This window comes from Rhinolophus sinicus, linkage group LG05 (genome assembly GCF_036562045.2).
Source record: "Rhinolophus sinicus isolate RSC01 linkage group LG05, ASM3656204v1, whole genome shotgun sequence".
NCBI classification, from domain to species: Eukaryota; Metazoa; Chordata; class Mammalia; order Chiroptera; family Rhinolophidae; genus Rhinolophus; species Rhinolophus sinicus.
In genome coordinates, this window is record NC_133755.1 from 171,208,625 (window position 1) to 171,234,953 (window position 26,329).

The 26,329-nt window shown below is 39.4% G+C and overlaps 1 protein-coding gene across 5 annotated transcripts in view; it reads left to right on the forward strand.

Moving 5' to 3' along the window:
- ESR1 (estrogen receptor 1) overlaps nucleotides 1-26,329 on the forward strand; it is a 358,968-nt gene that overhangs the window by 122,202 nt on the left and 210,437 nt on the right. For all 5 annotated transcript variants that reach the window (XM_019735446.2, XM_019735444.2, XM_019735445.2 and 2 more), the window contains one exon: nucleotides 11,997-12,187. In XM_019735446.2, the coding sequence (XP_019591005.2) occupies nucleotides 11,997-12,187 (191 nt within the window). The remainder of the gene's footprint in view (nucleotides 1-11,996; nucleotides 12,188-26,329) is intronic.

Below are 26,329 nucleotides of genomic sequence, written 5' to 3' on the forward strand. Positions count from 1 at the left end.
GGGTACAAGGGACAGCAGAGTGGAGCAGCTGAGTCTGAACACCAAAACCTCTTGTCATGAGCTCCATATAGTGTGCAGCTCTGTACATAGCCCATGTGTTCCTCATGTCTGCAGATGACACGATCTGCAAATGTTGTTATTGCGGCACCACAGAGTAACCTACTGTGACTTCTTGGAGGAAAGCAAGACTTCCTTTCTTTGTTGCACCACTAGCAAAAGAATAGGTGGCTCGTTGAGCTTGCTTCCTGTAGGGTGAATGGGAATATCAAAGAAGAATAACCCTGAAGATTTAGTTTTAGCTTTCACATCTAGCGGAGCCTCTCGTATTTGTCCAGAGGTGTTAACATTTCTGGTCACTGATTATGTTTAGAAATGTGGCCTTACCATGGATGAAGTTGCTCTGTGCAAAAGAAATATTTTAAACCATGTCCAGATTGTCTGCTCTTCCAGAATCACTCATTTGCGTTGGAACTCTCCAGCCATGTGTGTTACCTGGGCTGTGCCACAGTAGATGAATTATGTGTACTTTGCCTTTGATTTCTCAGCTGTATTTTCTTCTGTTCAGGTTCCCACCTCAGTCATTGTTGACAGAGCTCAGTGAACTAAGAAAATGTCAAATATACAGAAGGACTTCCCCCCTTTTCTTTGTCTTTTCATTTCTTGTCTTCCTTCCCTCTAGTTTTTTTCTTCTTCTTCAGGGTTTCTCATGCCTCATATTAGAGAAGTGATGTTTTTGTGGGAGAGTCATTTTAGCAGTTAGAAACAATAGCCATCACTAAAAGCTCCCTCTGATGAAATGGGTGTTTGCCATCTTAATCGGTCATGGAAGAGAGTGCTGAGCAAACTTACATGCTGGGCTACCACCTCTTCCCAACTTATCATTTATGCGTTTTATCATAAACGATGAGTTTTGAAAAATGGTCTGTGCACTCACGAGACCCACTGGAGAAATTCTAACTGGCTATAGATGTTATTTTTGGTTGGAGGCATGGAACAGAGTTATGGTCACACATTAGTAGATTTGGAAAGGAATTTAGAAAATGTGGTTGAGACTTCTCCTTTTACAAGGAAGAAACTGAGACCAAGAGAGTTTTGGTGACTTACTTAAGCCATGCAGCTGTTATTGGCAGCTTTGTGTCTAGAACCTACAAGTTCTGACTCAGTCTAGAACTTTCCCACCACAATACCCTGCGTGTCTTATTTTATCATGAAGCATTATGATTCCTGATGACATACAGGTTCCCAAATAATTTTTGTAAGTAAAAATTTCTATTTGCAAATCTGGATATGTTTGTGTGGAGGTTTCGTGTGATGACATGTTGTTCTTATCTCTTGGGTGGGATCATAAATTGAATGATTTATGGATCACACGCAAAAGCAGACCAGAGGCCAGTGTTGGAACAGGATTGTTTTTGGGATTTAAGTTCAGCCTACAGTGCTTTTTCCCAAAGGCTCAAATCTTCCTCCTTAAGTTGTCATCTTCCTAGGGCAGAGGCTACCATTCTTCTCTTATTCTGTCGCCCTCTCTCCTTACTCCTCCTCCCCTATTTCTTCTCTGTTTGTATCTGTCCTTTGTCCTAAGATGCTCACTCCTTGCTTGGTCGTCAGTAGATGCTTATGCAATGCTGTTGATTCAATGAATGCACTTCTTAAGATTTCTGCATATGAGTAAATTATTATTCTATGACTATAGTGTCATATTTTCTGTGGAAACTAGGCGAGACATCAGACTTGTTTTATGAAGGTGTGGTGTCAAACCACAGCTCTCTCTTGACGTATGTCTTTTGTGTCATCCACATGCCTTGTTTCTTGCTTCTCGCTTTGGACTTCTTGTCCTCACTGTTCATTAGCACTTGCAACAGATTGGTGCGAGTTGAGAATGGAGAGGTGATGAAACTCAATTCAGGTCATTTGGTTACATCTTAGTAACTGATAAAAGATAAAAAGATGTTGACTACGTGGGGATTTTAGGGAACTGTATGCCAGGCTACTCTTGTTTCCCATTAGTGTGGAAAATCAACACTTGCTTGTATTTTGGGGTGAAGTTAGTTTTCTTAAGTGAGTGGGAAAACCTCTTGACATTTTACAGAGAGCCTTAAGTTTTGAATGTCGAATGCTAATGTTCTTTGTGCATAAAGAATTTTAGAACTCTTGTATATGAACATTAATGACACATCATTTTCTACTTGTGAGTTAAAATAGATGTTTTCTGTAATAGTATTTTTAGGAAATATTTAAACTTTTATCAAGCCATTCTCCTGTCAGCTCCATTAACTCTGTTTTCTTGGAGCTCAACAGAGTCCTCAACCTTTGCACTAGAAATTGAATTAGCATTTCCCCTCAAAAAATATTACTGGTCTTGTAATCAATAATTGTAGGCAATTTCTCATGGGATACTATTTATGAGTTTAGGGATGAAATCCAAGGTAATGGTTTTGCCCCCAGATGTGGCATACTCTGCCCTTGGCTTGTGATGCTTTTGGGTGGAGCTCCCAAGGACACCCTTCTCTGTGGAGAGTCTGGGCTCTGGGCCCACACTGCCTGGATCCTTGGCTCCACAATTTCCTGGTGGTGTGACTTCCGTGACTTACCTAATCTTTCTGTACCTTGGTTACCTCATTTCTAAATCAACTGCAGTCATAATAATATTGCTTAGAGTCATTTTGAGGTGTAAATGAGTTAATTACATATAAAACTCTTAAAATAGTGCCTGCCACAACTATCAATTTAGTGTGAAAATTTGCTGGCCGCCTCCCCCAACTCCTTTTATCTCTGTGGACTAAGGGTCATGCTGGGTTTTTGAGAAGTCCATGGTTGCGGTTCTGAACTTTGGCAGAAGCTGAAATAACAGCTATAACTCTCTCTCTAGATAATTTCACGGTGCTGCATGTATCACCGGTCACTTTTTGGAAGAAGTTTTCTTTTCTACCTCTTAGGGAAGAACATTGTCTGTGTTTATTAAAGAGAAGATACAATAAACACAAATAAAAATTATACCCACTGAATGGATAGTATGAAACAAGAGATAAATAGATTAAGTTTTCAGGGAAGCAGCATAAAGGAGAGTCTTTAATTTCCAAAAGAGTTGAAAGGACCCATTTTTGTCATCCAGAAAATAATTTTGAACTTGCTAACCCCAGAATTTAACTACCACATGGTTTAGGGGGTTGAGTCATACTGGCCCAGGAATCATGTAACTTGAGCTATTCTAAAAATGAGATTCAGGATTTTTTCCTCTAGACTCTACCATTTTAGGTCAACTTGTCCATTCTTTTTAAGAACGTCTGCTATGGAAAATATTTGTTTACTGCTGTGGGAAATAAATAGAGATTATATTAAAATCCAAGTACAAAATTGCATAGACAGTAGAAATACCCACAGGTAAGTTTGGGTCATAGGCATGAACCACGACTAGCTTTATGCCCATTTAAATGTCGATATTTAAAGCAGAGAGAGGTACACAAGAAAATACATTCAGATTGATTTGTGTATTAATACACATGGGCATCAGGTGACTTCTTATCATCTTAATACAACATTCTGTTATTGGTTAGCTGTGCCTCTTGCAAAGTTATTCTTAATTCTTTATTGATTAATGTATCTAATAAGTATTTATTGGATATTTTTGTGTGCAAAGCACCATACCAGGTGCTTTGGGGGTGATGAAAAATACTTAGAATATAGTTCCTGTACTCTTGAAAAGCTTATATCCCAGTTATGAAAGCAAGACATACAACAGGGAACATGTAATTTTACTCATTCTACAATTGACTATAGAATACTTAACTATTTGTCAGTACTGTGCTGGGAACTGGGAAGCAAGTGACTGTAATACGATCTCTTTCCTGGAGACTCCCAGTGAACACCTATGATGAGGAGGAGCATTCCAGAATAGTCTATATGAGATGCTCTAGGATCGCATGTTGATTCTGTTGAGAAAGTCAGTGGCTGCTCCTGGGAGGAGGCATTTTTCACTCAGGAGTTTTTTGCCTTTTGGTTGAGATTGAGATAGGAAATTGTGTGGGTGAAGGAACTGGGATGGACTAGTTTGATCAGGGAAGGGTGATACGTAAAATTAACCATCATAGGGAGGGATAGGGCTGGAGACAGGACAATAGCTAGGTCACAGTTGCTATGCTAAGGAATCTGAATTTCTCCTCTAGGCCGGGGCAGGGGTCCTACTCTGAAGTCTTTTGGGGAGACCATTCATGGGCTTTAGGAGGCCCATGAATACCCTATGATTTTAAGCAAAATTTGCATATCTGTAAATAAGGTGTTTTCCTGGGGCCTACCATCCAAAGAAGGTGAAGAAGCCTTATCCTAGGTGTTGAGGAGACACGATAGTTTGCAAATAAGGGTCCATTATGCATGGTGGAAGCTTGCTCTTGCTGTCGTGTGGAGAGCAGGTTTGCGATGTGGAATGTGCAGGCATGGAATTGGGAAGGCTGTTGAGAAGACTCGCCACATCTGGATAGTCATTCAGATGGCAAATATTCACTACTCAACTGTGTGTTGTGCTGCGCTGAGCATGGTAAGTAAGTAAGGCAGCTATAGTCCCTGCCATGGTGGAGGTTATGGTGTATGGGGTCAGATAGATAATTAAACAGAACACAACCACATGTTGGTCCACTGCACCCGTCATTTTCTTATGCACTTGTTTATTCAACCTTTATTTCTATGCTAGGCTCTCTGCGGAGTGCTGGGGGAATGAAGCTGCCATTTCAATGAGGAAGACATGCAATCAAATAAACAAATTAAAATGTGGTTTGATTTTAGGTAGCGGTAAGCGCTATAAAGAAAAAACAAAAAACAAATTAGTATCAGGGAGTGGGAAGTGATAGGGAGACTACTTTAGAAACATCAGAAAAGGCTCTTGAGAAGGTGAGAAACCCTGCGTGGAGTGGAGCAGCAAGTCGGAGACAAAGTCGCTGTGATGTGGCAGTACCTGGTGTTTGTTGAGAGGCAGTGGACAGCACTTGGAACTTGGGCAGCAAGCAGGGAAGGAGGGCGGGCCGTTGAGGTTGAGTGACAGGCAGGGCACTCATCAGGGTTGGCCTTTGAATTTTATTCTTGACGTGGTGGAAGGCTGCTGAGGGATTTGAACTGGGGAGTATGATTCTAACTGCAGTGTGTGTGTGTGTGTGTGTGTGTGTGTGTGTGTGTGTGTGTGCAACACACCACCAAGCGATTCACTCAATTCTGACACTATCTACCTGGAGATAACGTCAGACCCCACAGGTTAAGAGCTCAGTCCTGCAAGACTGTCCTCTACTTCAGATGCCAATCACAAGCCCCGTGCTTCTGACTGACTGGCTGTAAATCAGAGGTTCGCACAAGCCCCACTTTGGGTTCGAATAATTTGCTGGAGTGACTCACAGAACTCAGAGAACCATTTACTTACCAGATCACCATTTTATTATAAAAGGGTATAACTCAGGAACAGCCAGATGGAAGAGATGCATAGGGAAAGTATGGGGTAGAGGTACAGAGTTTCCATGCCCTCTCCAGAGGTGACGCTGTCCCCAAATCTCCATGTATTTACGCACCCAGAAGCTCTCTGCACTCCCTCCTTTTTTTTTTTTTTTATGGAGGCTTCACTACATAGACATGATTGATTAAAACATTGGCCATTGGTGATTGATTCAATCCCCAGCCCCCCTCCCCTCCCTGGAAATCAGGGGGTGGGACTGAAAGTTGCAATCTTCTGTTCCTGGTTGGTTCCCCTGGTAACTAACCCCAGCCCCCATCTGCACTCTTGGTCTGGAACTCACCTTATTAACATAACAAGAGACATCTTTGTCTCTCTCATCATGTAGAGGATCTCAAGGGTCTTAGGAGCTCCCTGCAAGAAGCAGGGATAAAGACCAAATATATAGTTCTTATTATAAATCAAGATATCACAGGGAGTAAAAAGACCTCCACTACAATAGGAAGAGGTCAGGGTTCATATAACAGGTCATGAAGGTCAGCAAAGTCCCCTGAGGGAAATCAAGTTTAAGCTAGGAACTGGAGGATACGTGGGACTTATTCAGGGGCAGGGAAGTGTGTTCCAGGCAGAGGGAACAGCATGCTTGAATGCCTCAGGTATATCACAGAACCATAGGACCAAAATGGGAAGGCAGGAGAAGAAGAAGCAGGCTCTTTGGGAAAGATACTAAGTTCAGTTTTGCGCACACTGATTTTGAGGTTTCTTTGGGTCATCCTAGAGGAGCTCCAGAATGGGCACTTAGCATCTAGGGCTGAGGTCCAGGAGAGGGGAGAGGGATGGCATTGGGTGTGACCACATGGAGTGCAGGGATTCCAACAAAGACAAAATGTCAGCCGAGGTTGGCAGAGGCTGAGGGTAGAATCCCAGGGAACATTGCCATTTAGGAGCCTGCTGGAGGAAGAAAAGGCAGTAGTGGTGAGTAGTTGCCAGAGAAATATAAGCTAGTGTCTAACCAGTGCTGTAAGCATTCAAAGTTGAACCAGTGTGAGTGCCTTATGGATAATGGGGAACTAAAGTTTGGTTTATATGATAGATGCGATGTGTATAGCTGATGGGAGGCAGTGACTGTGTGAGGAGCATACTGTGAGCAGTTTCTCAAAGATGGATTTGATAAAATTTGCTTCGAGAGCTACAAAGAGACCAATATTAGTTGGAGAAGAGAATTCAAGAATTTGGGCTTAATATATATGTGTGTGTATATATATCTATCTATCTTGTCTCCTAACTCCAAATCTACTAAAGTCTTAGCACTTTAATAGATTTAATAGATTTAATATGCAGACAGGCATATTTTCCACCTTGCAGTGTTTATTCAGAAAGCCAACAGACTTAATATCGCTGTATAATATACAGACAGGTATATTTGCAAACGCCATCTTTATGAGTGACACTGCCCAAATTCAGATTTTCCTGTTAGACTGCTATAGTAGTTTATCAATAAATCTATCCCCTCCAGTCTTGCCCCCACCCCCAAGTCCTTCCTTTAGGCTGCTCCTAAGGGCAACCTAACCCCAGCTGGATGCCTTATGGCCATCAATGTTGATTTTTTCTTTTTTTTTAAACTTGACATCCCCTGGTTTTTAACTCCCCTAAAAGTGTAGGCAGAAGTTTGAGAACTTGGAGTGTACATAATTTTGGATTTGTGAGGGAGCCTCATAAAGTCGTCCCACTGGCTGTTAATTACACCACATTTCTCAGGAGTAGACATCTTTTGGTTCTTTTAATTTGGCTATGCAAAAAAAAAAAATTTCTTCTAGAGACCATTTATTTTTAAATTAAAAAAAAAAATGCTTGGCTAATCAAGGGAATATGCTTTTGGATGACTGGTACCTTGATTTATGTTTAGAAAAACAAATGTATTCGATTATGTTGAGCTTGAAACTTTTCCTTTGATTAATGAAGATCTTCCTGGCAAATACAGTTTTATTGTGCGCTGTTTTTTCTTGGTCCAAGAGAGCTCACCGTCTGGACCCAATATGAATGCCTTCAGACATCTCTGTTAGTTGTACTGAAAATGTGATATCAGTGGCATCCATTTGGAAATATTTAGTCATCAATTGATGTAATGAAAATGGAATTTAATCTAGGCAGTTGCGTTTCCAGTTTCCATAGGTGCAGAGGTGTTGTATTTTGTTTTCTGATCTCTCAAGCTCTGTCATAATTTTCCCTGACATTACTCTGTTTCTTAGCTACTTGTGTGCTTCAAATTTGCAAATTTGGTCCTATAAAAACAAGGTGTGTATGTGTGTGGGGGGAGGGAACGGGGTGGTGGTGGCCAGTTAGCTCAGTTGGTTAGAGCGTGGTGCTAATAACACTAAGGTTGCTGGTTCGATCCCCACATGGGGCCACTGTGAGCTGTGCCCTCCTTAAAAAAATAAAAGTAAAAATAACATAAAGTTGTGCCAACCAAAACATCTGTGTAAAAAAAAAAAGTTTGAAAAAAAAAATAAAAATGGAGAAACCAAAGGGCCTCTGAGGCTGCGTGACAGAAAGAAAAGATTACCCTAAACATGACATAAGTACTTTCTACCAAAAGAATGTGAAGCGAAAAGTGCCAGCCAGGTCTATGACAGGTTCTGTTGGGTAAGGCCCGGATGAGGAAGAGATGAGTCTGAGATCCCCAAAAGCTTATCCCCGGGGTCTGATCTACCCACAGATTGGTGCCTGACCCACCCTTGTGGCTTGGTCTGAGTCCAGACATGGATACCGCCCACTCTGTTCCTTTCCACTGCAGATTAGGAGGCCAAGTTAGTCTGCATTCTGAGGACACAGTTCTCTGTCTGGAGGCAGTTGTACCAAATTAGCTTGGCCTAAGAGTTACTTAAGACAACAGGAGCACATCTCAAAGTGCCCCAGGGCTTTGCAGCCCATGAGAAGATCTCACCTGCCTTTTAACTTGATCTGGATGATGTTTTTCATGACATCCCACTTCAGGAATCTTCACAGAGCGGGGCTGGGCCACAGTGATAACTACAATGTCACATATATGAATTTCCAAGTTGGATAAAAAAGTTGCTTTATGGAGAGGAAATATGGCCTGTGTAATTTCTCCCTCTTTATTTTTTGATACCTTCTGGTTTTATGCCCTATGTCTACAATGCAATTTTAGTATTCTAGGGCCATTTCAAAGATAAAATGAATATGAAAGGCATTTTGCTGACAGCACACATCTCTGTTAGATCTGGGGGAAAAGGGCTCTTCTCCTACATCTTTTACCAATACTTAAAAAAAAAAATCCCATATTCCATTTTGTATTGGTTCAGTCACTGATTAATTAATTTGATATCAGTATTTATTGAGACCCTATTCTAAGAAAAAAAAAAAGGAGACCCTATTCTGGATGAGGCACAGTGCTGTAAACATTTGGGGTTCCGAAGATGAATAAGGCACAAGGGACTTAGCAGACAGCAACCAAGGCAGGTGTGTACAATTGAAGGTGTAGCAATAGGAAGTTGCAGGAGAGAAGTAAAGAAAACCTGCTATTCACTTCAAAATAGGGATGAATTATTTCGAGTGTGTGGGGAATAGGAGTGGTTGGTAAGAGAGAAATTCATACAAAAGGAGACCTCAAATGTCAGTAATCACATTACAAATCCATTTGGATGGCTACTATTAAAAAAAAAAGAGGTAAAAAACCACAGGTAATAAGTGATGGGAAGGATACAGAGAAATCAGAACCCTTGGAAATGGGGAAGTAAAATAGTGCAGCTGCTATGGAAAACAAAATGGCAGTTCCTCCAGAAATTAAAACTATAATTTACCTTATGGTCCAGCAATGTTACTTCTGAGTATATATCCAAAAGAATGGAAAGCTAGGTCTCGCAGAGATATTGGAACATCCATGTTCATAGTAGTATTATTCACAATAGCCAAAGATGGGAGCAACCTAAGTCCATTGATGGATATATGAATACACAAAACGTGGTCTATACACATAATGGAGACTTACAATGAAAGGGAATTCGGACACATACTACAACATGGATGAACTCTGAAGACATTGCGCTAAGTGAAGTAAGTCAGTCACAAGAAGACAAATACTATATGATTCCACTTACATGAGGTACCTCGAGTAGTCAAATGCGTAGAGATAGGAAGTACAGTGGTGGTTGCCAGGTGCTTTGGGGAGGAGGAAATGAGGAAAGTGAGGAGTTGTTTTTTAATGAGTATAACGACTCAGTTTTGTGAGATGGAAACGTTCTGGAGGTGGGTTGCACACCAATGTGAATATACTTAATGTTACTGAACTGTACACTTAAAAATAGTTAAGATATAAGTTTTGTTATGTTTATCTTAACCACAATTTTTAAAAACTGTAGTATTTTATCGTGTAGGGATGAGTGGAGGACACCTGATACCTTGGAACTTTTGCCAATGCATATACTATTCATTCGTTCATTCATTCAACAACCATGTGTTGAATACCTGCTATGTGCTGGGCACTGAGCTGGATACATACTTGCTAATCACCCCCACCCCTACCCCCACCCCCAAAGGCACTGAACTTCTACAGTTAAATATTCACAGCTGCTTCCTACTGACTTGAATCTTGCATAAGATGTTAGTAAACAAACGGTAAAAAGACATGAGGTGGATTGGGGTGGGGGATGGGGAGATTCATCACAGCATGGTGATGAAATGGAAAGGCATGGGAAACAGAATGTGAACTAGACATGGAAAAGGCGAGCCAGTGCTCTCTAAGGATATTAAAAAATAAAGAATTCCTATCTGAGGCTGCCAACCAAAGAGCTAAGTAATTTAGAGTGAAAGAAAATGGCAAAGTCAGATGCACTCACCCCAAAGGAGCCAGTATTTTGTGACTATTAGGGCCCGTGTTGTTTGAGAACCACCGCTACAAAATTGTGGACAATATTAGTGAGTGAGAAGGGCAGAGAAGGGTTATAAAATGTGAGCTATAAAGAAAGGCAAGGCTCATGAGGTGAAAGTCAGTGTGGTCTGTCTGGTTACTTGGGTGGGGACTTAGAGCATGAAACATGAGAATTCCTTAACCCTGGAATTCACCTTATTTCATCTTAGGTTTCTGTTTTTAATCTCAGAGGAAGCCTCACGTCATCTATCCTTCCAACATCCTTCTACTTCTCTTGCTCTCTGTCTCTCTTTTTTTCCCTTCTAATATACCCTGGACCACTCCATTTATTTAAATATATAGTGAGTGCCAACTACATACCAGGCACTGAGCTGGGTTCTGGTCATGTACCCCCCAGTCCTCTGATAACATCTTTCGTTGTGCATTGCAAATCCTGGATTGATGTAATTTCTGCTCTTGTACCTGGTTCGATGAGAGACGCAAACTTAGTTTCATCTACTACTTTCCTTACCTGTTTCTCCTCGGTCCTTCTACCTGTGTTTTGTTTTTTAATCTCACCTGCTCTGTATTCCCCTCTGTGTACTCACAACCATTCCCTCTCTACTGGCCCATTCCCTTCAGTCTGCGTGAGACCTCCTTAACTCTCTCCAGTCCTAAAAATCCTCATTTGTCTTTATATTCTTTAGCAACCGCCTTATCTCTTTCTCTTCCCATTCTCACCCAAGTTCTCAAAGGAATGGCCTCCGCTCATTTTCGTTTTCTTACATTCCATGCACGTTCCCACCCGCTCGATTTGTGGCTTGTGCCCACACTCTCTACTGAAACCCCTTGCTCAGTGTCCTCTTTGTCAAAAACCAACCTCCTTTTCTTGCTTTATTGGGCTCTTCTGCCTCATTTGGCACGATTGATCACTCTTTCCATCTTATGTGTTCTACTTCCTTAAGACTTTTTAGTTCCCTGTTTCCTTGCTTCTGTCAGAACTTTCTGACTGTTAAGTCTCAATTTTCTTTCTAGGATGTGCGTCCTTCATGAAATCTTTAAAGATTGATGTAATCATCTGTGTTCATCTTTTCATTTTACATATTCTTGTAGAGGGGTATTGAATATTGAATAGTATCCTCAATTGTAGTCAAGTTATAAAAACTGATATCCAGGGTAAAACCTGAATTATCTTTCTACACCTGTTCTATGTTCTTTAGTTCATCTGAGTTTCAAATGCCCCAGCTGTTTTGTGCTTTGTCTCTATTTCCTGAAGACCCTTAGTGTGGTCTAGAATTGGAGTGAGCATTGGTCTCTAATGGTTCTGAGTCATTATAATTGGGAATTCCTGAAAGAAATGAATACATCTGTCAGAAACCAGCTAATTTCATTTTGTCATTGTCTGGATAATATATTCTGGTGTAGCCAGTCCATTTTCTGAGCAAGTTTGCAATAAACAATTTCCTTTCAAGGTTAATATAATAGGCAAACACCTTTTGCTGCGACAGAAGGTAAGAGGTAATGAAAGATTAGCTTACATTATGATTCATTATTTCAAAATGTCAGAATAAAGTGGATCTACTGCATCTTTAGAGGAGAGTGTGTGTTTTGCTTTTCTAATGTTAATGGATTCACTTTTTTTTTTTTTTTTTCCCATCTCCCTCTCTCTTTCTCTCTCTCTCTCTCTTTCTGTCTTTCCAGGCCAAATGCAGATAATCGGCGTCAGGGTGGCAGAGAGAGATTGTCTAGCTCCGGTGACAAGGGAGGCATGGCCGTGGACTCTGCCAAGGAGACTCGCTACTGTGCAGTATGCAATGACTATGCCTCAGGCTACCATTATGGAGTCTGGTCCTGTGAGGGCTGTAAGGCCTTCTTCAAGAGAAGTATTCAAGGTAATAGAGTGTTGAAAATGACAGATCCCATTTTTGATCCTGAGAAGGGAAGTGACTGAGGAAGGAAGGCATTTGATCCATTCACTTGTACAAAACACTGAAACCCAGTAGGTCCATTAGTATCTTTGGTAGAAACATGGAGAAGAGGCAGGGGCTCAGGAGAAGGAGTTGACAGATGCTAGGGCAGTTGTGACTGAGTAATTACACTTCCTCCGTTTGGCAAGGTCCAAACAGTCTTGAGCACCTCTGCAGGAAGAGGATATTAACAGCTGGGTCTCAGAGATGTTGTCTGTGCTCTGACTGAGAGATGGCAAGTGGATATTTATGTGTTACTGGCAACTAGGCTTACATGATACAGTGTGATAATAATCGTCTATACATAATTGCCTCTTCACCTTAGCTTTATCCAGATGAGTATTCTGTTCCGATCTTGCCTCCAGACCATTTCTAATTGAACTTGTTCTTCTTTGCATCATGTTGTCTCAATGGATGACATGACCTTTTTGCTAAAATGAGAAGACCCAGTAACTGGTGACTTGTAGTAGGGTCAAGTACCTATTTGTACTGTACCAAACAGTTATTAAGTATCCACCTTAACATTTCATCTGCCTCTTTGCCTTGATCCTTTCCTTGTGTATAGTTTTCCAAGTATAGCTTCTCTGATACATTGCCAGCTACATTTTATTTCTATTCCACGAATGTTTATATTGTTGCATTATAGAAGATACCTTGGGGGAAACATCAATCACTTTTACCACCTAAAATATCTTTGCTAAGGATCCTTCGTTTGACAGGAACAGAGGCCGGTCTGAGCAGTTTAGGCTAATTGAATTGCTTTTTGTCTTAATAGTAGAGCATTTCTCACTGTTCCTCTTCTTTTATCTTTTTGGCTTAAGCAAAGCTTAGTACATAAATACTACAAATATTTCTGATGGAGTTTTTGTGGAAATACAGACTTAAGTAGCTTGTAACCGAAGTCTACTAAATTAATAGATACTGATTGAAGAAGTGATTCTCATGGACTTTCTGCTGCCCTGATATGGGGTGAAAGTTGGGGGATGACACACACTATTTATTTTTACTTCCATTGCCAGCGAGATGGATTTTTTTAAAAAGCTGTTCTTATCTAATAGAACAACTATCTATGGTCACCTTGGTCCATTTTAAAAGCATTTATTTATTTTTTTTGACAATGATTACTTTCAACATCTTTGAGAAGTCTGTTGTAAGACTTGGGCGTTTTTGTTGGATTTTAATAAATTAATGATATTCTCTGACAGTAAATTTTTGTTTATGTATATAAACAAATATATGTAAATATACATATATTTAGTTATATTTATATATACATAAATACACATATGTATGTAAAACACACATATGTGTATAGCAACATACATTCTTTAATTTTACTAGCTGATATTAATTTATAAAAATGATGTTTATATTAATATTTTGGTTTAGATTAGTATAAGCTCTTAATAGTCTTTTGATGATCATGTTTATTTGTAGTTTAACTGCTTATTTGATTTTATACACTCTAAAATACCACTATTGTCTCTAAGCGTTTAATCTGGTAGTGAGAAATCATTTGACAGAGGTAGAGTTAGTGGGTAGGTTCACCTAAAAACTTGGACACATCATTTATGTGAGACTGAGTGCCCACTTCAGGATAAATGATTTAGTGCAGCAGTCAGCAAAGTTTTTCTAACAAGGACGAGATAGTAAGTGTTTTGGTCTTTGCAAGTCTTTGTTGTAGCTACTCAATTCTAGCATTGTGGTTTGCGAAAAGTCATAGGCAATATGAATAAACGGTGCATGACAATAAAACTTTTATACAAAAGCAGGCAATTGACCAGGACTGGCCAGTGGGCCATAACTTGCTCACCCGTGATTTAATGTATGGTAAAGGAATAGATGGTTTCTAAATTTAATGTTTTGATTATTCATGTTTATTGAGAACTTACTCTGTATCTGTGCTAGATATTCTAAGTGAAGTCAAAATATGTATAAGACATAATCTATAACCCCACAAAATGTAGAATTTATTCTGGAAATGTACTGGGGGAAGCAAAGTTACTTGTTCTCAAGATGTGCTCAGAGAGTAACTCAGTATAAAGTGCTACTGTATCATAAAGATAGGGAAAAGAATCGAATATAAGAAAAGAAAATACTATCAGTTATATACGTAAAATTACTGAGGTTAAAGGTAGAAATGACCCTCCTCCAAGTAATAATAGCAGTATTCTCACAAATTATTTTCATCATATTTATTCAGCATTTAGGAGTGTACTACATAACTTCACATCCCCCTTAGTATTCTATTTAAGAATTAAGGCATCAGAACAGAAAACACAGAAAAAAACAAACAAAAAACGTATTTATAAAAAAATCAGTGAAGGAAATGTGAGCTTGTAAAAATAGATATCTTAGTGGCGTGACATTAACTCAAGCTCAAATATTTAAAAAAACTTTCTGCTTACGCTTTGCTAGGCAAAATATATATCTTATCTCCATCTTGCGTATACAGACCAAATAGTAGGATTTCATTGTAGTATACATTCTACTATATAAAATTGTACTATATAAATTGGATAGAAATGAAATTTGTGCCTGGCTTCGGAAGCTTCTTATTTTTCATGGTATGAAGTCACTTAAATGAGAGGACTATTGAGTCCAAAGTTCTAGAAGAAGCCTAGAAATAAAGCAGAGTGATTAATTTTTAGAGATAGGGAGGGACCGTAGAATGATTACATTCACTAATCCATTTATTTGTTCATTGATGGCCTGTACGAGGCAAAGCACTGTGCAAGTCCTCGGAGATACAGTTACAGGAAAGGAGTGGTCCTTACCCTCATAGAGCTTATATAGTGGTGAGAAAGATGGACAAATAAACTGGCAGTTAAATTACAGTGCGACAGGTGCCAAGATGAGGGTGAGCGCAGGGTCTTATAGGAGTCCCAACTTTCCTCAGTCCTGGTGAGGGTGGAGTCAGGCTCTGAGAAGGTTTCTTGATTTAAAATTAGGTTGAGAGGGCGAGCCAAGTGAGGAAAATGAAGGTGGAGGGAATGCGTATTCAGACATAGGAATGAGCACAAAAGCAAAGTTCAGGAGGCAAGATAGTTTGGGGCGCCCTGCGAATAAAAATTAACGAAACGTAATTTATCACTAGATTAAAAATAAAAGATATTCCTGGGCCAGGTTTATTCTTAGACTATATAAAAAAGCCAAAGTAATTTATTTCCTTTGTACTTTAAGGGTATTTCCATGTAGCTGATGTATTTGTTCCTATAAAAGGGAAATACCAGAGCAAGTTTAATGGTTTCTAGTCCCATTTTCTCATCATAGCCTTGATAACTTGCAACTAAAAAGTTTTACTGAACTTCTTTGGCTCTTTATAAATCACACTGCCCTTCAAGTCTATTTAAGGACAGTGAAGGGTCTGACATGCAGGTAGAAAGATCTGAAGATGCTGTAGCTCTCCCTGTTTTTCTTGTTACTTAAGAAAAGAGCTAGAAACAAGTATCCATCAGATTACTCTAGTGCTCTAAGTGTTTTAGTTGAAGAGGTAAAGTGTTTGACTTGAAAGCATACAAATTTTCATCCACTACTTGGTATACAAACTTGATTACTCAAGAAATTGAGTAATGGCCTCCAGTCGAACACACTTTTTTTCTTTTAGAGCAATGTCGAGGATGCTACTTAAGGCAGAAGGGTGAAATGGGATATTCTATGAATTTATTAATCCTTGCAGTTGAGGAAGCAGTGTTTCTTAAGATGTGCTGTGGGCAGACACTCTTGGATGAGTTACATAAGCAGATTTGGTTATAGGTTCAGCAGCCAGGTACTACCTTTGAGTATTATTCCAAGAAAAAAAGATTCCGTTGAGCTCTTTGCTTCTCATGTATTACTTCCAATGGTCATGAGGCACGGTGGAGGCTCAAACCTATCTATAAACCCCTAGCTGTGCTGCTACTTCATACTCTCTCTCTAAGGCATATGTAGAAGACGTTTCAGAGTAGGGTCTGGTTATGGTTTAATGCAGTGGGGACTGTAAATCCAGCAAGGATCGCTGACAGCCTGATCTGCCAGCCCTTAGAAAGCATCAGGGTGAGGCAGTCCAGCACCCTGGATAGCTCCTTCAACAGGTGCCCAGGGTAAGCAGAGACTTACTTTCTGAAGGACATTAGGCTCATTTAGCTGGCTCCATCCGCTTTATAGAGCTCTATTAACAGAGAATTTAGCTCTTTTGTGCTTAGGGACTCACCCTTGATCACCCAAAAAGAATTAGTTTTTATGTTTACTTTCCCCTTTTTAGTTACCTCTGCCTTGATTGATGTACCCATGATTGGAAAAGGCCAGAGGATGGGGAGGAATGGAGGTGGCACTCTCGTTATGTACGTATTTTATCTCTGGAGTCCTTTCAGAAATATGGCTCCAAGTTGAGATCCTGGCAATGTATACACACAAAAATACTAAGTCTTTGGTCTCCATGTTCCATACTTGCCCCTCTACAGCCTGGTCTGCACGCGGTGGCAGGAGAGATCTTTTGGCTGTATTAATCAGGTCAGATGGTCTTGGACTTAAAGCTCTCACGGCACTGAGAGTCCAGGTTCCTTTCTATGGCTTAACACACTCTCCATGTTCTTTGTCTGCTTACTTCTTCCATCGGTCACTAACCCAGCAGCACCCGCCTTCTTTCTCTTCCTCCAACATCCCAGCCCTGTTTCTTCCTCAGGACCTTAGCACATGTAATTTCCTCTTTCCCTTTGCTTGCAACACCCAGATCTTTACTTGTCTGGCTTCTTGTCATTCAGATCTTTGCCCAAGATCACTTTTTCAGAGAAGTCTTCCCTAATTACTCTACCAAAAGTAACCCTATAAACCTTTGCCCCTAGGTTCTTTATATTGTATTACCCTGGTGCCACCTCTTCGTATTCCTGCCCAACCTTGGATGTAAGCTGAGTGAGAGCTGATTTCAGGTCTGACCTGCTCTGTTTTGTTGCAATAGCTCCAGTGCTTCTAGGCTTGTTAGGCACAACCTCTCTGTTAAATAGTAGAATACGGCAAGAGGTCCAAAGTATGGAAAACCTGCTAGAGGATCTCAGAGAAAGGTGAAATTTCACTGGGCAAGGCTAGCAGGAGAAGTGTTAATGCAAGTGGTATCCTTGATATAGGCCTAGAAAGAAAGTTTGGAAAAGATTTCTAGAAATGTGGGATAGCATAAACCACGATATGCTCCGTCGAAATTGAGTAAATCAGTGATGAGAGAACAGACAGCTTCTTTTCCTGTCTACTTCTTTATTTTTCCTCTTCAGCTCTCTAAAAGTAGGCATTCCCTAGTGTCTGCAACCTCTGATCCTTTCACTTTTTCATTTTTTCCCCTGCCCAGTTTCCTAGGCAATCTCATACATATCTGTTTATGGGTTCAATTGTGTCCTCTCCCCAAACATGTTGAAGTCCTAACCCCTGGTACTTATTTGGAAATCGGGTCATTACAGATGTGATTAGTTAAGATGCAGTCATGCTAGAGTAGAGTGGGCTTTAATCCAATATGAATGGCGTCCTTATAAGAAGAGGGGACTTTGGATAGAGACCTGGAGGAGAATGCATGAGATGATGGAGAGAGAGAGAGACTGGAGTGATACAACTATAAGCCAAGGATCACCAAGATTGCTGGCAAATGCCAGAAACTAGAAAGAGGTCAGGAAGAGTCTACAGATTTTAGAGGGAGCACAGCCCCACTGACACCTTGATTTCAGACTTTTAGCCTCCCAAACTGTGAGACAATACTTTGTTTTTTCAAGTTACTCATTGTGGTACTTTGTTATGGCAGCCCTAGGGAACAATATTTAAGACCTAAAGTATTATAGCTGTGCAAATACCTCCCAGATGTAGCTCCTGCCCCAATGTTTTTCGTAGTGACTCCTGTGTGTCTCCATCTAACATGAGTCACTTCTCCTCCTGACTGCTGTTTATGCCAGTGCCCTCAAGGCCTCCAAACTAAACACCATGGAGTTAGTTACCTTCATCTTTTCACTTCGCTTCTCTGCTGTTTCCCATTAGAACTATTGTGTAGTTCTATGCAGTCTATCTCTTTAATGTCTCTCCATCCCATTACTTAGAATTAGCCCCTTTAACTTTCACCAGATTCATTCAATAGTTTAATTTTTCCTTTTGTCTTCTCTTTCATTTAAGCCACTGGCTTCATTTGTTTTTCCATCTTCCAAGCCATTCTGCACACTGTCGGCCTATTAACATTCTTACAGCAAATCACTAATCATGTCAATACTTTGTGCAGAATCCTTTAATGATTTCCATGGCCCATGGAATAATCCTTAGGCGACTCTCGCTCTAGCCTGTCTTTCCGGTTGTTTTAGTCACTGTTTCTATTTCTGAAGTAGACTCTAGTCTGAACTACTTGCTGTTACTCAAATGGCACCATTCCATTTCTTTGCTGGGAATTCCTTTCCAGATTTACCTGTAAAACTTCTTCTTTCTATTCTAGTCAGAAGTAACTGTCATCAAAACTTCTCTAGTGTTAATGCAGAAGTTCTCTCTCTCCTGTGGTCCTCTGTACTACTTTGTTCCCATTGCCTAGCATTGCAGGTATTTGTATATACCTGTGGCTTTCCTTCACTGACTGAAAGGTAAGACCAAAATCAAGGCTTCATGTTATAGGAGTCACTCAATGAGTAAATACATGGATGAAAGGAAGGTTAGGATCAGTTTGCTTTAGGCAACATATTTTTCAATCATGGGAGAGAGAGGCCAAAACAGTCTTTAAGCCTACACTGCCAGAGGCATATGGAAGGGATCAGAGAAGGGAGAGAATAGAGGCTTGAAGACTAATTTGGCTGATATTCAAATACCTGAGACATACCAAATATCTGGGCATTTTGGTATTTGTGAAATGGGAAAAAAGGTAATAGGATGAAGGATATTGTGATGAAAGAATCTACATTGTTTTAAGATGATTCAGTATAGGATATCTAGAAAAGAAAGGAGTTAAAGAAGTTCAAAAACTGGGAAACTAATGGTATCATCACCTGAACTGGAAAAATCAAGAGGAAGGCCGTTAGAGCGGCCATCGAGTAAGTTCAATTCCAGATGTGCTGAGTTTGACATGACAGTTGGATGTCAAAGTAGAATTATCCAGCAAATTATCCAGCAGCTATAGAGTCAGAATCAATACTCTGCAGACAGCTGGGGGAGGGGAGTGTTGAATCAATTTCCTCAATTAATTTTAAAGAAACTGGTGAAAAGAATGGTTTAAATACTTCCTGGAGGTTTTCCATTATTTATTTATTTATTTTATTGGGGAATATTAGGGGACAGTGTATTCCTCCAGGACCCATCAGCTCCAAGTCATTGTCCTTCAATCTAGTTGTGGAGGGCGCAGCTCAGCTCCAAGTCCAGTCACTGTTTTCAATCTTTAGTTGCAGGGGATACAACCCACCATCCCATGGTGGGAATTGAACCGGCAACCTGTTGTTGAGAGCTTGGGCTCTAACCAACTGAACCATCTGGCCGCCCCTTTGGAAGCTCAGCCGCAGCTCATTGTCTTCAATGTAGTTGTGGAGGGTGCACCTCACTGGCCCATGTGGGAATCGAACTGGCAACCCTGTTGTTCAGAGCTCACGCTCTAACCAACTAAGCCATCCGGCCGCCCAGGTTGTCCATTATTAATAATGGAGAAGTAGCTCCAAAATCATCCCCTTGACTCTTATAATAATACATTATAAGAATTCCCTGGATCTTACCAAACCTTAGTAGAAACACTCTTATTACTCAAAGTGTACGTTTAAGGTCCTTCTACACAGGAAAAGCACAAATTAGCCCAACACAGCCAAACGCTAGTCTCTAGGAACTTACAATTTAAAAGAGAACATGCTGGCACGAACACATTAAGCTGCACAAATAGTAAACTGCAAGAGAAAATATAACCATTTTTATGCTTTTGAAAAAAAAGCAAGCTTTTTTTTTTTTTTTCTTCTTCAAATTATTCATACTGTCGAAGTCCACAGACATCTTCTCTGACAGAACTTGCCTAATCCTTCCATTATTCTATTAGGTTGGAGCAAAAGTAATTGCAGTTTTTGCAATTATTTTTCAACTTTTAAACTGCAGTTACATTTACACCAACCTAACATTTCTATTTTTACTCTCCATTTTGTTTTCTCATCAGAGAAAACAAAATATACCACCCTAAAATTCAAGACCTGAAAATCTCCTTCTGTGTAAGCATGCCATCCTCAGTACCAATTTTAAGTGCTTATTACTTTTTGTATTATTGTTTAAGCCTTTTATTATTGAGATAGTTTTTATTTAAACTAAAATTTATTTTTTGTTTTAATTGAAGTTTATTGGGGTTACAATTTGTTAGTAAAGTTACATAGGTTTCAAGCGTACAATTCTGTAATACGTCATCTATATATCACATTGTGTGTTCATCACCCAGAGTCAGTTCTCCTTTCATCACCATATATTTGTTATCTTTTACCTTCACCTACCACCCCTCTTCCCTCTTACCTTCTGGTAACCACTAAACTATTGTCTGTATCTATGAGTTTTTGTTTCTTCATTTGTTTGTCTTGTTCTTTTGTTGTTTTCAGTTTTATATACCACATATCAGTGAAATCACATGGTTCTCGACTTATTTCACTCAACATAATAATCTCAAGATCCATCTATGTTGCTGCAAATGGTACTATTTCATCTTTTCTTATGAGTGCTTATTACTCTTTAATGCTACAGTACTAAACTTAGATGCTTGTGCATATATGCATGCTTACATTTGAAGAAGGGCTCAGAAAAACAAAATCGGTCTTTCCACCTGTGAAATGACAAAGGTTTGTGATTTTTTTTTTTTGCCTTTAGCCAAATTATCTGTATCTTGGAGATAATTAAGACAAAATACATCTAACAAATAAAATCAGTATAGAACTCCTATTTCTTGGCAGCTCTTATGGACACAGCTGAAGCTTTCAGAGGTCTTTAAAAACCATGGCAACAAATGCCTTTGAAGGGTAAGCAAAGGTTCCAAATGTTTTTAATCGCTGGTGTTTTTTATGCTACCACTTCAAGCATTCTTCTTCATTTTTTGTTCATCTGATTGAAATTAAATTTTCAATTTCCCTACAAAGTGCTACTGTCACTGTCATGTCATTGACTATTTCCATTAAAGTGGCAGATTTGAGCCCATATATAGAGCTTAAGCTTATTAACAACTCCATTAGAAAGCTCCATTTATGAATGGTAATAATTTTGTACAAAATTTATAGATAGCCTTTAATGCACATTTTCAAAGGGCACCATGTAGCCCTCAAAATTATGTGGTGACTCTGTTTTTACGAAACCTGCCAATGGTGGCCCATGGCCTAATCCTGCTGAAATGTGTCTCTCCTTCCTAGAAAGATGCTGTTGATACCTTTAAAATGCTACATCTCTTTTAAGAGAATGGCCTGTTTCTCTGATATTCATTCAGAGAAAAGTGTACTTTGAGATGCAGGCTGCTCATTTCTGAACTATATATTACACTTTACTATTTCAGAACTAAGTATACAGGCTACCCTGTAGCTTGCTTGCCTAGCTTTTTGACTGAAAAATAACGTACAAGAAAATGTATTTCATAAATCTACAGTCCACTTTGTAAAACTTCTTTTTTTTGCTATTATGTTAATTCTCTGCTCATGTGTGAGTTTAGGGTGGATTTGATATTTTTAAAGGGAAGAAATGCTTTATTTGAGAAAGAGAGAATATAGTGGAGAAAGTATTTCTGTTATTTCCTCCTCATTTTCATCTTCCTTTAGTTGAAATAAAAAGAAATTCTATCTTTTCAGTTGCTAAGAACTAAAGGAACAACAGAGAAATCAACCTAATTATTAAATGAGCAGTAAATGGTACACAGGCCCTTAACAGTATTTGTATATCTAGAAAAAACGGATCCCAAATCAGGTATTTCTCTCTATAATAGGTACCGTTCTCTATTTTCTTTGAGAAAGAGTATATGGGTTTTAAATTTTATTCAAATGATTATCATTTTTATTTGGTGTATTTGGCAGTTTCAGAATCATGGATTAGGAAGTAAGGAGAGAATGAGTCGAAGGACTTTTAAATCATCACCCAGGGCTGGGTGGCTAGATTACATTTATAATTAGGACTTTTTTTTTTTTTTTTTTTTTTTGCGATTGAAATCTAAGCACAATGATTAAAAAGACTGGCTGCACCACTTTAGTGTAACTCATTAAGTGATGTGCTTCATATTTTCCTTATACACCAGAGAAGGTAAATTACAGTTCTTAAGATAATCAAACTTCATGATTATTTTGCTCTTTTGACACTTCAGAGTGATTAATACGGGAATTCATTTAAAAGACATAAAAGTGCCTTTGCCACTACTATTAACCAGTACCATGGTGGAATATTGTGGTCACCGTGGAGATGGTTTTCCTCTTTATTTTTTCTGATTGCTAGCACGCTCATCCCCGTGAGTACACCCTCCTTTTGCACACTTCCTGTTCCGCAGACCAGCCCCACCCTCGCTCGTCCTCTCTACCGCATCACGCCTGGGCCCTTGTACTAGACGATCTCCCTTGTACTCAAGGGAATTTGCTCCACGTCCTCATCAACCCCTCATGGATTTGTTTGTCCTCCTGCCAGTCTCTCCCCATCTTACCATCCAACGTGACTTCTAAGGGGTGTTGCCTCTCTGTTACCAGACTCAGTTCTTGTTTTCCTTATTGCACCATCTTTAGCGCATGCATACACGCTTACAGACCTCCCTGGCCAAGTCCCCCAAAGCCTCTCTCCCAAAGAGGACGAACCCTTTGAGCTCAGGAACTTAAAACAGGGCTTTTTCTTTTCATGCAACAGATATCAATTGAATGGCCATTTTATTGTAGCACTGGCAGAGATGCAAATCCTGAAATCCAATGAAAGATTCCAGCTTATACACAAATGGAAAGGTTGTGATAATACCCATTAGAACCATAGAAGCGTTAAACTCAGCATTACAAGAGCTGCCTCAAAACAGTCTAACGGGACAAAGGGCTATTGCAGAAGATAATGTATGAGTTGAGAAGAGGGAGCAGGTACAGTGCTCAGGAGTAAACTTGAAGACGTTATGGAGGCGATGGTGTTTAAATTGATCTCTGTCCAGAGAACCAAGCAGAGAGTTGTAAGTGTCCCATGATTTGTTAGTGGTTGCTACTCGCTTCTGTATGCTCAATATTGTGGAGCATTATCTAGTGTCTTAGAAGAGAGTGGTTTTCTTTATTATTCATGACATATTTTTAAAACATATTCCAGGTATATATTTGTGACATTATCAGTAGCAGTAAGTCTGTTATTTATCCAGATGTTAATACTCTTTCCAGGATGTGAGTGATATGCTATTTGAATTTATTTTTGAAGTTTAGGATTGATGTTAAAAAAATCTAAAAATGTTTCTATGTAGTAATATATAATGTAGCTATTATGGAGGTAAACGTATTTGATGTTTGATGTGGAAGACACTAGTTCATCCCGAGCTAAGATATATTTAGGTAAGCTCAGCTTAGACTCCATAATTTTTATGTTTGCAATTTTCTTGATTTTTTTTCCTGGTTTTAATTTTATGAGACTTTTATGAAAGTGTGTTTTAAAACATGGCTAGAGACTTATGCTTCCAAGAGTTGACATAAATGTTCCCATAACATGGTCCATTAGTAGAAGATAAACTTAGATACATCCTTTAATTTTTAAAATGTGGCTGTAAAACTGATCTCAGAGAAAAAAGAAAATGGTTTGTGCAGCTTTTATCAATTATATACAGAGTGTTTGAAAGATTTCAATCCCCCTCCCCTGAATTCTCTCTGTATAATCTTTATCGTAATGTTGGTACTACTGATGCAATTGGTGTAAATGTGTGAGATAACAGTGATATGTGAATTTAGATCACAGAAATGGACTTCTTTCACACTGCCACCTCCTCAGGCTGTCTTCCTTGTTGGCTTATTGTAAATCCAACGTAGGGGCAGAAGGAACAAGCTGTGTGCTAGTTCACCTTTGGGGCTGAGGTGCGCTGTTCCCTTTTCCTGCTTTTATTCTCATGTTGCCTACTGAACCAAGTAAGGATGGCAGAGTCGCAATCTCTGATTTGGGATCCATTTTTTTCTAGATATACAAATACTGTTAAGGGCCCTGTGTACCATTTACTGCTTATAAAGTGCTTCTTAGGTGGCCCCTTTTTCTGAATACAAGACAGGAGAAAGTTCGAGTTTGACTCAGAGGTTTCTTGTAAACATTTCCTTTGTGTGTGTGTGTGTGTGTGTGTGTGTGTGTGTGTGTGTGTGTATTCACGTATACATGCACACATAGGTACATACATAAATATACATATTTACACACACGTATGTATACAGAAAAAGAAGTATATGCAAACTTTGGAAATATGTACTACAAAATATTAATAGCGATTATCTCTGAGTGATACAATTATGGCTAAAGTCTATATTTTTGCCTAGCTACAGTTTTAATGTTTCCACAATAAGCATCTTTTACTTGTGTAATAAAAACATTTTTTTCTGAAAAATGTTTTCTTATTTTTATTTTATTTTTATCTCGTGTACTTTTATAGGATGATGCCTGTATTCCATAGCAGAAAAAATATAAATCAATATACCAATGATATATTATTATGAGGAGGAATATTTGTAAAGACGCAAATACAGTAATCGCAAATGCTGTTTCAAATGATTCATTGAGCCAGTTTTTTTTTTAAACATTATTTGAAAATCCATGTTGCAATGAACTAATTTCCCACTAGTATTTTCTTTACTCTTTGCTCAGCAGAGAAAGGTTGTTGTGTCTAGCAAGTCTTCATGGTTTATTTTTAAAACGTCTTTATTCTGTGTTTGCAAGAAGACACGTTTGCACTCAGATGCAGTTTTTATTTTTTTATTCATGAGCCCAGGTGAAATTGCATCAGGTGGGCTTTATGTAGCTGAGGCCAGTAAAGTCTTATTTCTTCTGAGTGACTGAGAAACTATAGCAGAGGAGGGGAAAGGCCGTGTGTTAGTGACATCACCAGACGTCGAGGTCTTTAGGGCAGGTGGCCTGACCAGCAAGGACGGAATGTTTCAGTCAGGCGGCCCAACAGTGATGATTTACCCCAACCGCATCCCAGCAAGGACGAGCAGCCTCGTGGGAGGGGCTTGGGTGTTATCAGTTGTTGACTGCAGTTGCACAGTAATGGACCGGAAACCCTGTTGAAATGAGGAATTGCAATCCCGATGTCAATAGGTAGCAGCTCCTAACCTCCTTTTCCTATTTCTCAAGTCCCCACAACATAAAAGTCTACCTTTTATTCCCAAAGGATGTCCTCCGTCAGTCAAAGTCTTAACATTTAGTCATTCAACAGGACTATTATTAGTAAGAATTTTCCAGCTTTGACTTGAATATGGCTGGATAGCCACTGAAATTCCTAAAGCTTTGAGTTGCAATGTGGTTTTTTTTTCCCCTTTGGTGTCTTAGTCTTTTGGCTAAGGCACTGGACTATGCATTAGACCAGCATTTCCCAGGCCTTTCAAGAATAAGCGTCACTTGAAAGGAGATCCAATTGGAAGACAGGACAATGGTTGTAGTGGTCTTCCCAGTGCCCTGGTTGAAAAATCCATCGTGACAACTAGCTTCCATGGAGGAGTGGTGCTTCCAGATGCATTGCATCTTCTGTCTGTGTAAAGGCTGCACGTTGGAAGAGCGTGCTGCACACATGGAGTGCATTCATTGGTTGATTAGTTTGGCACAGTACTCGATCCTCACCTTGATTGTCTGCCCTTCGCCATAACTGCCTGTGCCCGTGGCACCAAAGGCGATGGGTGACATGAACTCTAGCCATTCATTCTGCTGCTGCTTCTTCATATAGACATTTCACATTTTGTAAATTCTGGAAATAGTTGGATGATAAGGGTAGGAACGTCATCTTGAAGCAACTGGAAACATTGAAAGCAAAGGGTTATCTTTCACTGGAAAATACTAGTTACTGTAATGGTTCTTTTCATTTATTTGTTTTTATAAAAAGTAAATCTATACCTTTAAGAAGACCTTGGGATGGAAAACTTCCCAGAGATGAGAAGCTCATACTCTGCTCATCTGGGGTAA